Genomic DNA, 12,154 nt, shown 5'->3' with positions numbered 1-12,154 from the left:
GTTTACTAACACAATAGATCTTACTTACAAAGAATATAAAGAATAGCACTTTGAGAACTTAACTGACAATCATGCAATTCAGATTCTTCTCTTGCACTGATATTCTTCCTAAAAACAGTTCTGGAGGACAGCTAAAATTATTCCTATTGCTGCTGTCACCACACTTGCTTAGCTTATAAGTGTGGCTATTTCACAAACATATACACACATTCCACCTTTCAGAAAAGGGTGGCGTAACTTAAGTATTAAACACTAGATTTTTTACCTCTTCCCTGTTACTTTGAGAAATTTTACTGGTTATTTCAAATAGATTCAGACAGGATATGCAGAAGACATCAGAGCTTAGAATCAAGGTGAGTTTTTAGTAAAGTAGCAAACAAAAGGTTTAACTGGCAATATTTTGAATAGGAGATCTCAACACCAGCTTATTCTATATGATAATTTATCTTGTTGAACAGTTATTAGCAAAACAAAAAAGCCATGCCACAAGGTTTTTAAAAAGAAAAGAATCCTCTTTGAAAATGTTTTTTTTAAGTCAGTTAGAAACCCTTTTGCAATCTGAACAACTTGCTAACAAGAGACTAAGTAGAAACCAGGCAGAATTTCCTGCTATATAAATATTTTAACAGCAGTTGAGTCACATGGACACCCACTATAAGCAATTTCATTTTATAAAGCTTCTGAGAAAAAGTTTATTCCCATTATTGAAAGTTGCTCATTTGCATTTAAGTAGAGCTTACAGTGGGCATGTGTAGGGTAACATTTTCACTCCCTCTTTCCGCTCATCATCAAATCAAGCTTTTAAATTTTCAAGCGCACGTCCTCCGTGGTGAAAATCTTTCACACACTTTAGAATTGCCAACATCAAGAACAAAACATCTGGTTTATTTCTGAGGCGATTAAGTTCCTTCTAGCTAGTCCCTCCTATTGGAACTAGCCTGAAGTCTGACTGGGCATCCCTGCTCTCCTGACAGAGGTCTGATGTTGTACAAGGATGCCCAAGTGACCATGATTGGACTAATGAGGCAGGACACCGACATTATCCACCAGAGGGCCTTAACACAAGGTTGATCTGAGGGATGCATGTGGCTTTTGACCTTGGCCAAGTTACTGCTGCATTGTCAGGATTCAGCCCATCTCTTGGGGAACGAGGTGCTATAGCAGATTGACACCATCACCTAACATAAGATAGACTAGGGACTAAGTACAGTACGTTGTTTGTTTTTGACTAGCTGAAAAGAAACATCATTTTAAAGTTGTGATTCTCCTCTGTTTATCCCACCACTGCATCTTTTTCAGTGACTGACTGCTGGAATCTCCTTTTTGTCTTTTTTTTAAACGTCTATGATCCCTTTTGGGAGAGGGATTATCTTTTCCCCCCACTTCTTTTGTTATGTGAACCTTTTTGTTGGAAAAATATGGGTTTTTGACCCCATGTACCACCTTGTCTCAAGTGGGTACATTCACTTCCTTGGGTTGTAGGAAAGATATTTTCCCCCTTCAGACACAGGTAGTAGACTCACAAGTGCAATCTCCCCTTTAAAATAAGTTAGAACACAGTCCCAGCCAGGAAACAGAAACATAAATGGTCAGTTTCTTCACCTCCAGGTGTCTCTTCTCAATATGTGGTCATCCCTGAGACTGCTACGGCTCAGACCTGTGATGGGCTTTCCTAGGGGTGGGCAGTGGCATTTTCTCCTTCCAGGTACTCTCGTACTCTCCTGGGAATTTTCCTTATATTCCCTATTCTCCTTATATTTTCCAATCTCACTTGGATTTGCTGCTCACGTGGGATGCAAGGCTCATGGTGGCTGCCACAAGCCATATGTGCTGGGCCAAGGAATGCATACAAGACACTCCTGCATACTGCCAAATCTGGGAGGAAACTGGCCTGCTACAATAGCTCTTTGACTTGTGGATCTGCTTATCATGAAGGAGTGTATCAAGGACACAGCTGTGGGACTACAGCTGCTGAAAAAGTATGTTTTGTTACACCCAGAACACTTTCCATTCTAGTGTGTGCCTAAATATAATGATTTAATTTTCTGCAATGATTTTTGATATGTAAAAAAAATCAGGAACTTCAGAAAGTGTTGGGCTTTCTGTATTACTGTAACTTGCTGCCGACACTGTGTGGGCAGGAAGATCTGGGCTCCAAAGACTTTTCCCACTGTTGCCAACCTCCCCCTGCCCTGTTTTGCCCCTTCTTCACCCATTTTGCCCACCCCTGTTGCCACCCCCACTCTGTTTCACCCTTCGCCTTTGGGAAGGGGCCCAGAAGAAACATTGTACATCCTGATGAAATTCCTCTTGGAGGCACTGGTTGCATGTGGTTCATGCCAATTCCAATTTTTGTCTCAGTGGTCCTTGGGCTCCTAATGGTTGGAAACCATGCTTCAGAAGTAGGCTACCTCAGAATGCCAGCTGTTGGGGATGGTACCAGGATGCAGGTTGTGTCTTGTTGTCTTGTATGCCCCCATTTGGTGGGCCACTGTGAGGTACAGGAAGTTGGACTAGATGTGCCTTTGGTCTGACCCAGCAGACCTCTTCTTACATTCTTATGTCCTCTGTCTCTCCGCCTGGTCTCTATAGTTCCCGACCCTCCTAATTTTTCTCCCTGCTTGCCTGTTCCAGCTTCCATCTCCTTCCCACCTTTATTCCATCTCTGTTTCCCCTTTGGTACTAAACATGGTACTAACCAGTACTAACTAATAGTAAACATGGAACTAACCAAAAGTTAGTGCAATCTGTCTCCATGCTTATTTCAAACCATGTATCCTGATTCTAGTTTGCCAGTCTTTCACGAACCATGATTTGTCAATTCACATACCACACTAAACCATAGTTAAGCATCCTCTACCAAAATACATGAACTAGGCCTGTGTTATTTTTTCAATTATATGCACATCAAATTAATAAAAGCTGCATTAATGAAGCGATTCTCCCTTATTGTGGGCGGAAAAACAAGATTATCTTCAAGTCCCTAAGTTTCCATGAAATTCTGCCCTTTTATCTAATCCTGTTGCAGCAATGTAATTTGCTCTAAAGTTAAAAAGGAAACTACCAAGTGGAAACCAAACTCAAATTAGCTACAGAAAGCAGCCCCCCCCCCGGCTTGAAGTGAACCCCTTCAGAATGAACAACATGAGGACTGAAGCCTAAGTGCAATTCAGAAGTGCATAATAAATTAAACACCAACATTTCTTGGCTGCTTCCTATTCCTCTTCTGAGGGGAAAGAGAGAGAGAGAGAGTAAGGCAGCATTAAGGACACCAATTTGATCTAATTTCTGAGCTAATGGGCAGATCATACATCTTCTGGCCAAATAAATATCAGAGCAATGATATATTACGCATAATTAGCCTCTCTGCACACGGTGCCCCAAGTGGGCCAAGCTCTTGCAAATAATCTTGTCAAGAGTAGCTTACAGCCCACCGCTGACAATGAAAAACCAGAGCAAGAGGGGGGGATGAGGGCGGGAGGAGGAAGCTAGTAGAGACAGAAGAAGTTGATTGTAACCAAAAGAGACAGCAAGTGGGTGGCTAGCAGACAAGAAGTTAAAACGGATATTCTAAGGGTAGGTGAAGCATAAGAAGATGCAAAAGGCACAAACAGGAAAAAAACAAGTGAATGGACGGATGAGCAAAAACAAATGCTTGAATTGTCAGGCAGACGCATGGAGATGCTTTTCAACAAATGGAGAAGAAGCAGGAAGCTTCTCTCTTGTGCACACACATGCCAGAGTTAGTACTAGAGTCAGAAGCAGAGATAAAGGAAAATTGAGGAGTAAACAGCTATTGATAGAGCATCCTTTGTGCATTAAGGAAATGAGAATGATAAGAGTTCAAGGCGGAATAGTTGCAAGTATGACTTGTGTAATGTTTAGCTGAAAGCTCCCCAGATCTGCATCTCCATTTGCACTTCCTGTGTCTCATTTGATGTCTTTTTTTTATGAAACAAAAGTGTTTATTTGAAATCATGTTATAAAACAGAATTTGTTTTCATCAGACATCAACTCAGGAGAAAACAAATTAAATCCAAAGTTTATCAGCAAACACTCAAATCAAATGGCTCCACAGTGGCTTGCTAGACATCTGATATACAGATAAAAGATCTGGATTTAACTTTTTGAGGAGGGGGGAGAAAAATCTATTAAGTTATTTTTCTTATCTTCTCACCTTAACAGTCAGTCCACATTATCAAAAGTAACAGTCTTTAATTTATTTTTTAAATGAGAGAAACTCACAAGATTTGGAGTATAGCACCAACACATTATTCCGTGTCCTCAGGAGTTTCTTGAAGTCCTTCTGATCACTAATTTTTTCTATCAGTGGAGACATCTTTGCTGATAATAGGAATGCTGGAAAGATGGCCTGCAAAAGACAAAGCAGAGGAAAACAAACAATAAAATATGGAAATGTTACTTGCCACAACAAGTTCAACAAAAATCCTGTGCCCTCCCATATAGCAACACTATTTCCTCATCTGGAGGGCACAACACACTTGCATGAGATTCTTGCGTAAAGGTGATAATCTGAGCAGGCAAAGAATGGAGTTCCACTGCCTACAGAGTAGGCTTTTTCCCTGCCCAGGCAGAAATCAGAACAGCCAGAAGCAAATTGGATTGGGATTTAAAATGGAGAAACTCTAGACAAACATAGAATTGAGAGGGAGAGATCAACACATTCCCCCCCCCTCTAATTTTGATGATGCTATGCTGATCCACATTACTTTAACCTTATCCTGGAAAATGTGGAACAGGTTATCAACCTTAGCATTTGCGCAAAGCTTGGGAAGTCATGAAAAGATTGAAGAGCCAGCAACTCAATATTTTTTTCTGCAAAAGAGTGGGTGTGTTGAGACACAGGTAATATAAGGAAGTGTCATCTATGTCTCAATACACCCACTCCTTTCTATATGAGCTACGTTCTCTATTTTGTGCTGTAAAATCAGGGCAGAACTAACAGTTGCTGGTACAAGAGACTTCTGATTTTAGCCGGTCTGTCTCTAGAGCAGCAGTGCTCAGGCTGTGGGGCAGGTGTCTTCCTGGAAGCTGCAAAGCGTGTAGAGGCTGGGGAGAGGTGAACTTCTAGGAAGGAAGAGGAGCTTGAGGCAAACAGAATCAGAGGCAAAAGAGATTCAAACTGCAGTCATCAAAACTGTTATGCTACCCATGAAAGCTGCATAGAGTCAAGCAATGTATGGCCACGGCCGCTTCTCTACTTCCTGCTCCTTTCTTGGCTGGTTTTAAGACAAAATCCAAGATGCTCTTGTCTTCTAACTAATTGCTGGAGCAGTTGTCCAATCACAGAAATCTACACGCATAGCAGTGGGCAGCATACATGTAGTTTATGCTGAAGGATTCTGAAAATCATCTCTCAAAGAGATAACTATTAGCAGTTAGGGCAACTCAGAAAGGGTAGAATGGGGGAGGGTCAAAGCTTCACAAATTGGACAATTCCTGCAACATTTAAGCAATAAGAATACTATTCGTGTTGGTCACTGTTTTGCAAACTATTCCATAGAGATGAATGGGAGGGTTCCCAGGACATGACCTGAGGGTGTAGGAGACAGTCACATAGCTGAACTCAAGTCAGTTTAGGTCTAATTAGTGCCTGGATGACTGCTAAGGAAATTCTTGTATGTTGACCTGAGCTCCCCATATGGAAGAAAAGCAAGGTATAAAATTAATAAGCTTCAAAAATCCTTTGGCGACTATTTAGACCAGGGGTCTCCAAACTTTTTGGCCAGAGGGCCGCATCAAATATCTGGCGTGGGGTAGAGGGCCGGAAAAAAATTTAAATATAAAATTCAAATAAATACATTAGAGATGGAATTTAGATGAGCGAATAAATGAATGGGCTAATTCATTCAACCTCTCTGGCCCTCAGAACATCCTCCAGACACAATCAGAGCACAGTTCTGGTCATGTTCAGTTGAGTGGGCCAGAGGCTTTCAGGGGACAAGAGGTTGGCCACGGGCCGGAAAGAGGCTTGCTGTGGGCCACATCTGGCCCCCGGGCCAGGGTTTGGAGACCCCGCTTTAGACAGAAGAAAGGTTTTTTCACTTGTTGATCCAAATGCTCAGATCTGTGTTTCCCAAACTGTGGGTCGGGACCCACCAGTGGGACACAACCCAATTGTTGGTGGGTCATGACAATGAAACTAGCTGGTGGCTGACAAGGAAAATCTATTTAGCCCTATGGAAAGTGAAATTGAATCGCATGTAGGCATTTACTTGTGAGCAGGCAAATGTACCTTAGCTCTTACTGAAGGCCAGGGGAAGAGGAGCACAAGACCACCAGAATGGTCAGGATCCAATGAACATGGAGCTCAACAAATGCTCCAGAAGGTGGTTGTTCCCCCCCCCCGCCCCGTAAAAAGGATAAGAACAGGCTTGAACACCTGGTAAAGTGAAACTTTTTTAAGTCTCATAAAGCTAGGTGGATCCCAACAGAGTGTCCTGGTCCTAAAATATTTGGGAACCATTGGCTCAGATAAATCTGTGTACTACTCTTTGCTTCGCCCAATTAATTTAATTATTTATGCTCTATTCTGCCAGCAATTGTTTTCACAAAGGCTTACAATAACTAGTCATATCAAAATAATAAACGCACCAGCACATAACAATGAAAAAAAATGCAGCACTAAGACCACTAACCAGAACAGAGCTAAAACAACACAAATAAACACAACTCAAGACACACTGAAACAAACAGGTTTTTCTTTGGCATTTAAAGACAATGATATGTCAAGCAGACCTCAGAAAGGGGATTTCAGGGGAGTTGTGCTACAACAGAGAAGGCATCCTTCTCTATGGTTAGCATCCTTCTCACCTCAGAAGAAGCAGGGCCCTCAGACAAGCATCTGTAGAGCAAACCTGATTCAACAGGCTAGTTGGAACGGGAAAAGGAGTCCTTTAGATATCCTGGGCTCAGCTGTTACAGCATTAAAAGTTAACATTACCACCTCAAATTGAACTTGGAAAGACATTTAGCTATATTTCTCTCTGTGTGTGTGTGGTGTGTGTGTGTAAGTAAATACAGGTCCAGCCTGTATTTTTTTTTACACGGATTTTTTATACACGGATTTGACTCAACACAAATGGCCACTGCAAATGAGAAGGAATGTGCTGATCCCTGGAGAAGGGGAAAATCCACCACTTCAAAATCAGTTTAAAAAACTGAACAGTCCTTTAACAATAGCCTCCTTAATGAGAGAGAGAGAGCAGCTGGCTAACAATCCATCAATCCTTCTCTCTCCAGGCAACCCCTCCCTTCCCCCTGAGCAGTGAAAGAAAAATGATCACGTTGCATTGTTGAAGGGAGGGGCTGAGTGAACCTCCTTTCTAAGCTCTTGGAGGACAACTGATTGATGGATTGTCTTCTTAATGACTCTTATCTTACATCACAAAGGTCAGCAAGGCTGTTTTTAAATCACCTGAGCAAGGGAACTTCGTTTTTTAAATGGATTTGCTTTAGTGCATTTTTTGCCATCCATGTGAGTTTCTGGGAATGGAACCCACACAAATAATGAGGCTCAACCTGTATTGTATTTAAATGTGTGTGGGTGTTAAATGACCCAGTTAACAGCATTTTAGACCAATTAAAATTTCCAAATATCTTCAAGCCCTATGTAAAATGTACAGGAAACTGCAAACGGGAAGTGCTTTGCAATCGCTCCATTTCAAGATTCCAAGCCTTGGGGAGTCCTGCAGAGGGCTGCACTGGGCTCCCCGCACCTCCTGTAGCTTCCAGCAGCCTTCACTGAGTATAAGTGAAAGCACTTCCACCCCCCTTTAGTGACGCAATCCTGGGGATCACTTCCCTGCCTCTCCTCTTCCCACGTCCCTTAAAGGGGCAGGGGAAGTGTTACACGAACTGGTGGGTCATGAGCCACCAGTTTGAGAACCACTGCCATAAAGCACATTCCCTAGAAGTCTAAAGAGCAATAAGTGAAACTACCAATACATATTCCTGTAACCCATTTAGTCCAGTTGGGTATATTTTTATAGTCCAATTGTATGTATCCTACATGAATACACACATGGGGGGGGGGGAATGCATTTTTCATGTTTCTGTTTTACAAGTTTGCATCCTATCCTGAACCTTCAGGGAAGGCAAACCTATAAGTTTAAATAAAGCTGGCAATTATGCTGTCACCCTTACATTTTCCACTTCCAGATGCCAAGCACTCCTAAAATGCATAAAAATCAGGGCAGCCTTTAACAACACAGCTGCACTCTTGCAAGATACTTTCATGGGCATCAAAAAGCCATTGTGCTGCAGCCCTAAGAATAATGGGGGAAAAAATAGTGTTGGGCTTGAGTAGGGAGGGGAAGGGGAGCAAGTGCCCACTTCACCAGCAGATAATTCTTGGTTTCCTACCTTTCTACCAGAAAAAAGTTGCCCTTTCTGCTTTCTGATAGTCTCCATTCAGAAAGTAACACCCCATGCTTTAAAACATGGCAATTAGCTGTTTAAATCTTCCCTTAGATTGCAAATGTGTTCTAGAGTAACAGACCCACTACGTAAACTTAGATTCAGTAATAACAAAGGCATTTTTCAAACTCTCACGATCAGCAGATCTGAAAACAAAATCTAGCAACATTTTAAAAATTATATCTCTAAATTAACAGAGGTAGTTTGGAACTTATTTGTTGTACAGATGGCATCAGATTCAACTGAGTTTTTACTACAGTAATGTAATCATAAAACCAATCTGAATGCCTTTCTGGGAGAGTAAGTGGGTAGAAATTTAGAAATACAGAAACAATGACAGCATCACATGCCTCGAGATATGAAATGGAATTCATTTTCTGTATTACTTTTGCTATATGACAAAAGTAATGATCCACTCATAGTCTCTCTGAACTGGGTTTTGGGATACCAATGTAAACTTTAAAAATTCTTTCTTGTGAGGTACTCCTGTCAATTCCTAAAATATCCAAGAGCTTGTTCAGCGTATACTCTAAACTCACTGGCACAGGCACCATGTCATTTCCTATGTATGGCAGGCCTCCAAGTATCCCGCTGGTGTTTGTTGAATAAATCATCACCACTTTCTCAGTATAAAGATTAATGTTTCATCTTGTCGAGGCCACCGGAACCTAATGTTCACTGCAAAAGTGTCAAGCTGGCAGGCTGGATGTGGATATCTGCATATTCACACTTAAACCCATGCATCAGATATTCAATAGGTGATCTAGGGCATCCAAGAACTTGTCACCTTGAGATAAGCATTGCAGACTACATGACATTTGCAAGTCGATAAGAGTTAGAGAGATTCACATTATCCATCTCTTTCTTCTTTACAAAGGAGCTTTGTGCTTTAATTCAAACATAAGTCCTTTCAGCAGGCCAAGATCCTCAAAAAATTCCTTAAGATGACAAATAGCCCCTCCCTAGGCAAACTCCCCTCGGACTACCAGTCAGTTACACTGTGCCTCCCATCCTCAAAGGGACCAGGAGAGCGAATAATCACCTTGCCTTTCCCCCTAAGTATGGGTTGGAAAGTATCCAGACTTCTTTAGTGTGTGGTGAGCAATGGCAAGAGGTATAATTTTTAGATATATCTTTTTACTTCTTTTCACTTGCCCTTCCTGTAGTCATTTTAAAAAGCGTTATAAACCCACATAGTCACACACGTCTCCTATCCCCCACCAAGGATACATCTCCTACCCCCCACCAGCGATATCTCACCTCTCATACATTTGAGGCAGCTTACAGAGGAAATATTGACAGAATTCCAGTATAAGCAATTATTAAGACTTCCACCTAGCTAAATAAATCTTAGTTGATTAACTGAATGAGTTTTAATTGATTAATCAAATCTAGACATACTGACATAACTAGTTTGAAGAAAAGCTTACTTTGCTTTTAGGTAGTATATAGTATCTACTACCTTTACAATTCACACAGAATAGGATGCCTTTTCTAAGATGACATTCACAGTTTTTATAAGCATGTGTAGTAATTGAAATAAAACGGATAAGAAATGTGCTGCCCATTTAGAGCTGCCTTTTCAGGTTGCAACTCTACATGCACATATGTAGGAGTAAATCCCACTGTACGTCAAAGAAAAATGTATTTAATTATCAGTTCATTAATAGCTGTGCCTTTAACGATAAAGAAAAGCACCAAATTGTATTGTTTGTGTTTTACCATGAAGTCGAGATTCAGCTACATTTTTCATACGCCTTAGATTCCCCTTCCTTAATGTGCTTTGGTGAAGCAAAATGATCTGAGAACATCCCTGTATCAAGAGGTACATAAGTGCAATTCCAAGCATATAAATTAATGTGTCAAAGTATTTTAAAAAAATGCAATGATAAATTTGAAAAAGGTATCAGCACATCCATGCCCCAAGTAGCCTCAGAGTGGGATGAAAAGGAAGTTGTTCACTATACTAATTGCCTAATTCTATCCTGTCACAGTGAAGCATGCAGTAATGCCATGGGGGGGTGCTGCGGGGGGGGGGGTGAAGAACAGGAGGCCAGTTCAAGACAAGTGAAAATATTTTCTCCTTACCTCTGCACAGGCCCCCAAAGGCCTCAGACTTATGCAAGCAACAGAGCTGACGTATGAGGAAAGGGGGCAGAGCAAACTGCAAAATGGGAGAAAAGATCTAGCATGCATGTTTGTGACCGAGCTCCACCTCTTCTGGCTCACTGTCTCCTTTCCCTGATCCACCCTGAAACTCTCCCTGTCCTCCCCACCCACGAAACACACACACACACCCCCGCCCACCTAACTAACTTGGCATGATCTGAGGTCCACAGCAGTGTAGCACCAATGCTGCAGCTTTGCAGTGGCGGCTCAGACTGACTCAACAGTGGTACACTCCACACACTGTTGCAGGGCCTAACAAGCATCAAGCAGCGAGACAAGCATCGCACTGAGATACGATTGGGCCATAACCCTTCTGCCTGCCTACAAGTCTTCTCAGTCGTAGTATGTCTGCTTGGCCTCCAGTTATTCTCCTTGTAGACTTTTCACGCACTCCTTTCATGTGACACAAAGAAAATGCAGCCCTCCTCAAACTAGCATGACACCTCCAGGACTTGTCCAAAACTGGACACCACAGCAGCAATTGCACTGCTGGCCAGACCCTTGTCCCTGCTCTGCAGCATCCCACAACAGTCTCTTGTGGAGCCCGAGTTCGTCTTTTTGGGCCATCCTGGGGGGCCCAGTTGCAAGCTGTGACGTCTTCTGAAAGTCACACGGGACAGGAATTCTGTGCAACAAGCTACACCATGGCAAACACCAAGATCCCTCAACAGAACACTTATTGCCACATTAGAACAAGTGACTGAGATGCAAAGAATTAAATAAAAAGAAAGAGTGTTGAAAAAGTTCACCATTCACAGGTTTTAGAAATTAGCATCAGAATTGAAAATATATATTTCAAAAACCAACACATTTGTATTTTGGGACTACCAAGCACCTGGGATTTTTTAAGTTCAAGATACAGATTTTGTGCATCCACTTAGCTTTTCTGTCAGTTTATAAAACAAGCAAATATTTTAAGTTCCTTCAAGAGATACACACAATCATGACATTGGTAAACCTGAACAGTTACTACACAAACTCTGTATGCAACATGTTAATTGAACAGCTGTTAAAATGTAGAGGTACTGCTTCTATTGTTCCTCCAAATACAGACCCTACGGCTTCAATAGATGATTTTGATCGTCACCCAACACTACACATTGCAAAACATTACAAAGCAAAATGGAGGTATTTTCAAAAGGGTTAGATGAAATTTTAATGCGAAACTGATTATCTGGTACATTCCAACTCCTTTTAAAAAAAGTCAAGTCCAAAACAGAAAACAGGAAAACCAAACACCATTGGCAACCATTGGCAACCAAACACATCCAGTTCCATTGCCCAAACTGGTTCGCAACCAAAGCAACAAACTTTTATGAATGCTAGGATGTTACTCAGGGGATACTGGATAAGGCTTTGCAAGAGATGTTACTAGCCAGTCTACATCATCATAAAACCTCTATTCATTTGCTTTACAGCCAAAGTCACAGAAATGGATGAGCACATGCTGAACAGCCAGGAAAGTTGACACACATTTCTGGGAAGGAAATCTATCCTTTTCCCCCATCCTTCTTCTCCCACATCCTACCAGTTTAAATCAGGGACT

General features: G+C 41.6%; 1 protein-coding gene across 1 annotated transcript in view; it reads right to left on the bottom strand.

The window, feature by feature from the left end:
- The window catches only part of PDIA5 (protein disulfide isomerase family A member 5), a 188,806-nt gene that overhangs the window by 141,496 nt on the left and 35,156 nt on the right, over positions 1 to 12,154 (bottom strand). The window contains exon 2 of the mRNA XM_066633209.1: positions 4,246 to 4,372. Within this exon, the coding sequence (XP_066489306.1) occupies positions 4,246 to 4,372 (127 nt within the window). The remainder of the gene's footprint in view (positions 1 to 4,245; positions 4,373 to 12,154) is intronic.

Source organism: Tiliqua scincoides, chromosome 1, assembly GCF_035046505.1.
Source record: "Tiliqua scincoides isolate rTilSci1 chromosome 1, rTilSci1.hap2, whole genome shotgun sequence".
Taxonomy (NCBI): domain Eukaryota; kingdom Metazoa; phylum Chordata; class Lepidosauria; order Squamata; family Scincidae; genus Tiliqua; species Tiliqua scincoides.
The sequence above is the reverse complement of the archived record's forward strand: the minus strand, read 5'-3'. Positions and strand labels throughout refer to the sequence as shown.